The sequence below is a fragment of the Anarrhichthys ocellatus genome, unplaced genomic scaffold, assembly GCF_004355925.1.
Source record: "Anarrhichthys ocellatus isolate YVR2014 unplaced genomic scaffold, GSC_Weel_1.0 scaffold5448, whole genome shotgun sequence".
Classification (NCBI taxonomy): domain Eukaryota; kingdom Metazoa; phylum Chordata; class Actinopteri; order Perciformes; family Anarhichadidae; genus Anarrhichthys; species Anarrhichthys ocellatus.
In genome coordinates, this window is record NW_022285422.1 from 1 (window position 1) to 3,486 (window position 3,486).

Below are 3,486 nucleotides of genomic sequence, written 5' to 3' on the forward strand. Positions count from 1 at the left end.
CAGTGTGAACTGTACAGTTCAGAGTCACAGAGCCTCCTGGCTGGATGGTCTCAGATGCTGACTGATGGACCAAAGTTGGGACGTTCAAACCAGAACCCTTTACACTGACAAAAGTCCCCCCCTTGAAATCCAAGTCGACTGTATAGCTACTTGCGCAGTAGTAAGTAGCTGTGTCCGAAATTTGCAGATCTGTTATCCTCAAGTGATATTTACCGAATGCAGCGTCCAATGTGAAGCGTGGATTCTTGAATTCAGCATGAAAAGTTGCCTTTGTGTCGTACTTGTAGAAGGTAGAGATATACCGTGGTTTCTGTCCAATAATCTGTTTAAACCAGTAAAGCTTTACTGCAAAAACGTCTTCATAGGAACATTGCAATGTCAAGTTTTCCCCAGTTTGAACCGATAGAAAACTATTCTCTTGATGAACAGATGAGGAGAAATTCAGATCGGTCGTCTGAACTGTAGTGATAGGAGAGACGAAGCAAATACACTTCATGGTAACATGAATCAACACATCAGAAGCAATGCCACGAGGAGTGTTCACACACTTTAAAAGATTCAAACTGCAATCACAAAAAACACAACTCACCCATTTTCTCCAAGAACAAACATGTCAGATAGAAGACAAACTTTGGAGATGTCATCGTGTTCAAATTCTTGTGTTGAATGAGAACAATCTAGATCCTTCTACACGTTTCACTCACAAGACTGTTTGATTGGCCAGCAAAAAGTGACACTACATCCTATTTAGGAAACTTGATCACATGCTCACTGCCACCTTTCGAGTCAAATTAGTTTTTTGAGCAACAGGTTCACTAATTTTGAGATATATAAGGAACATAACGGTTTAAATCACTAGGAAATAATTTATATTTGTGTCAAATACAAACACATCTGTGACGTGACAGTGCAGTTATAATCACTGTGTTTAATAGAAAGGTAACAAAACACTATTTTGAGCAGTTCAATCCAAGCATCCATACTTGATACTATACTGATATACTCAGCTCTCTTTTCAAGCTGCAGTAGGGAGAAATAACATTGTACTGTGTGCTACATTAAAGAGGATTATATTCTTACGATTAATCATTGTAAAAAATGTATTCTTCTAAGACTGCACGAACAATGAAAATAAAATAACAATCAGGCCTCTCTGTATGACCCTAAGTGTGTATCGCTCCACCTGGCAAACTGAGGACAGGAAGCGGAGGGTTAGAACATGGATGTAAATATAACTAGACAGCTGAGTGAAATGTGGTGGAAGAAAAATAAGCGAAAATGTGAAGGAGGAATCCCAGAGATGGTGAGAAGGAACAAATATTTACTGTATGTGCCCCCTGTTCAGACAAAAACACTGTTCAGTCTGCTCGTTGGAACCGGATTCAAAGATGAAGAGGAAAATAAATATGTATTTTTTGTTGATTAGCATGTAATATTACCAAAATACTAATAACTTTACATAGTGTTAGACTTATAAAGACATTAATAAAAACATTGTCATAATCATCATATTTCATTTTTGCTAATAGATCCCCTGAAATGCCAAACACTGTACCTTTAAGTCCCCCTCCTGTAAAGCCCAGTCTGCTCTGATTGGCTCATGAGGTACATATGCAGCACTGTTGCAAAGGTAGTTCTCAAGCCGTGGGTGGAGATACTCTGATGGGGGCCGGTTTATTCTGAGGAACCTGCATGTGTAAGTGGAGCCAAATCTGAATGGCTTGTTGAATCACATGTTTTCTGATCTGGATGGCCCACAAAGAACTGACTGGATGTCTTATTTCATAATCCAGATACCCAAATATATTTGCACAAGCACTGAACAAGAGAGTTTTTCATGATGTGTTGTCTTTCAGCTGCTGTTTGACTCTAGCGTTTAGAGAGGCAGCAGGTCTTTTACTGTAAACTGGCCAACAGCTTTGTGGCATCTTTCATTCATTATCATAGTTCCATCCATCCATCCATTTTCCTCCGCTTATCTTATATACTGTATGCACCTCCTGTTCAGACAAAAACACTGTTCAGTCTGCTCGTTGGAACCGGATTCAAAGACGAAGAGGAAAATAAATATGTATTTTTTATTGATTAGCATGTAATGCTACCAAAATACTAATAACTTTACATAGTGTTAGACTTATAAAGACATTAATAAAATCATTTTCATAATCATCATATTCCATTTCTGCTAATAGATCCCCTGAAATGCCACACACTGTACCTTTGTGTCCACTGTGTCTTTCAGCTGCTGTTTGACTCCAGCATTTAGAGAGGCAGCAGGTATTTTACTGTAAACTGCCCAACAGCTTTGTGGCATCTTTCATTCATTATCATAGTTCCATCCATCCATCCATTTTCCTCAGCTTATCCGGGGTCGGGTCGCGGTGGCAGCAGGCAAAGCAGGCTGACCCAGACTTCCCTCTCACTGGCAAAATGTTCCAGCTCATTCTGGGGGATCCCGAGGCGTTCTCAGGCCAGCTGGGAGATGTAATCCCTCCAGCGTGTCCTGGGTCTTTCCCGGGGTCTCTTCCCAGTTGGACGTGCCTGGAAAACCTCCAGTGGGAGGCGTCCAGGAGGCATCCTAATTAGATGCCCGAACCACCTCAGCTGACTCCTTTCGACGCGAAGGAGTAGCGGCTCGACTCCAAGCTCCCTCCTGATGACCGAGCTCCTTACCCTATCTCTAAGGCTGAGCCCGGCCACCCTACGGAGGAAACTCATTTCGGCCGCTTGTAGCCGCGACCTTGTCCTTTCGGTCACGACCCAGAGTTCGTGACCATAGGTGAGGGTAGGAACGTAGACCGAGTGGTAAATTGAGAGCTTTGCCTTCCGGCTCAGCTCCCTCTTCACCAAGACGGTCCGGTGCAGCGCCTGCTTTACTGCTGCAGCTGCACCGATCCGTCTGTCGATCTCCCGCTCCATCTTACCCTCACTCGTGAACAAGACCCCGAGATACTTGAACTCCTTCGCTTGAGGTAGGCACTCCGTCCCCACCTGGAGGGAGCAATCCACCGGTTTCCGGCAGAGAACCATGGCCTCAGATTTGGAGGTGCTAACTCTCATCCCCGCCGCTTCACACTCGGCTGCAAACCGCCCCAGTGAATGCTGGAGGTCACGATCCGAGGAGGCTAACAGGACCACATCATCTGCAAATAGCAGAGAAGCGATCCCGAGACCCCCGAGACTGACGTTCTCCGCCCCCAGGCTGCGCCTAGATATCCTGTCCATGAAAGTCACGAACAGGACCGGTGACAAAGGGCAGCCCTGGCGGAGGCCAACACCCACCGGGAATGTGTCTGACTTATTGCCGAGAATGCGGACACAGCTCCTACTGCAGTCGTACAGAGACCGGATCGCCCGTTGTAACGGGTCCGGCACCCCATACTCCCGCAGCACCTCCCACAAGAACCCCCGAGGGACCTGGTCGAAAGCCTTCTCCAAGTCCACAAAGCACATGTAGACTGGTTGGGCAAACTCCCAGAACCCCTC

General features: G+C 45.2%; 1 gene segment (V, D, J or C); it reads right to left on the reverse strand.

The window, feature by feature from the left end:
- Positions 1 to 6: 6 nt before the first annotated feature.
- On the reverse strand, positions 7 to 644 carry LOC116379881 (Ig kappa chain V region 3374-like; the record flags this gene model as incomplete). The annotated part of the segment is given in 2 exon segments: positions 7 to 459; positions 590 to 644. Coding segments are annotated over 2 exon segments (508 nt in total), but the record flags the coding sequence as incomplete, so codon positions are not given.
- Between the last annotated feature and the right edge of the window lie 2,842 nt (positions 645 to 3,486).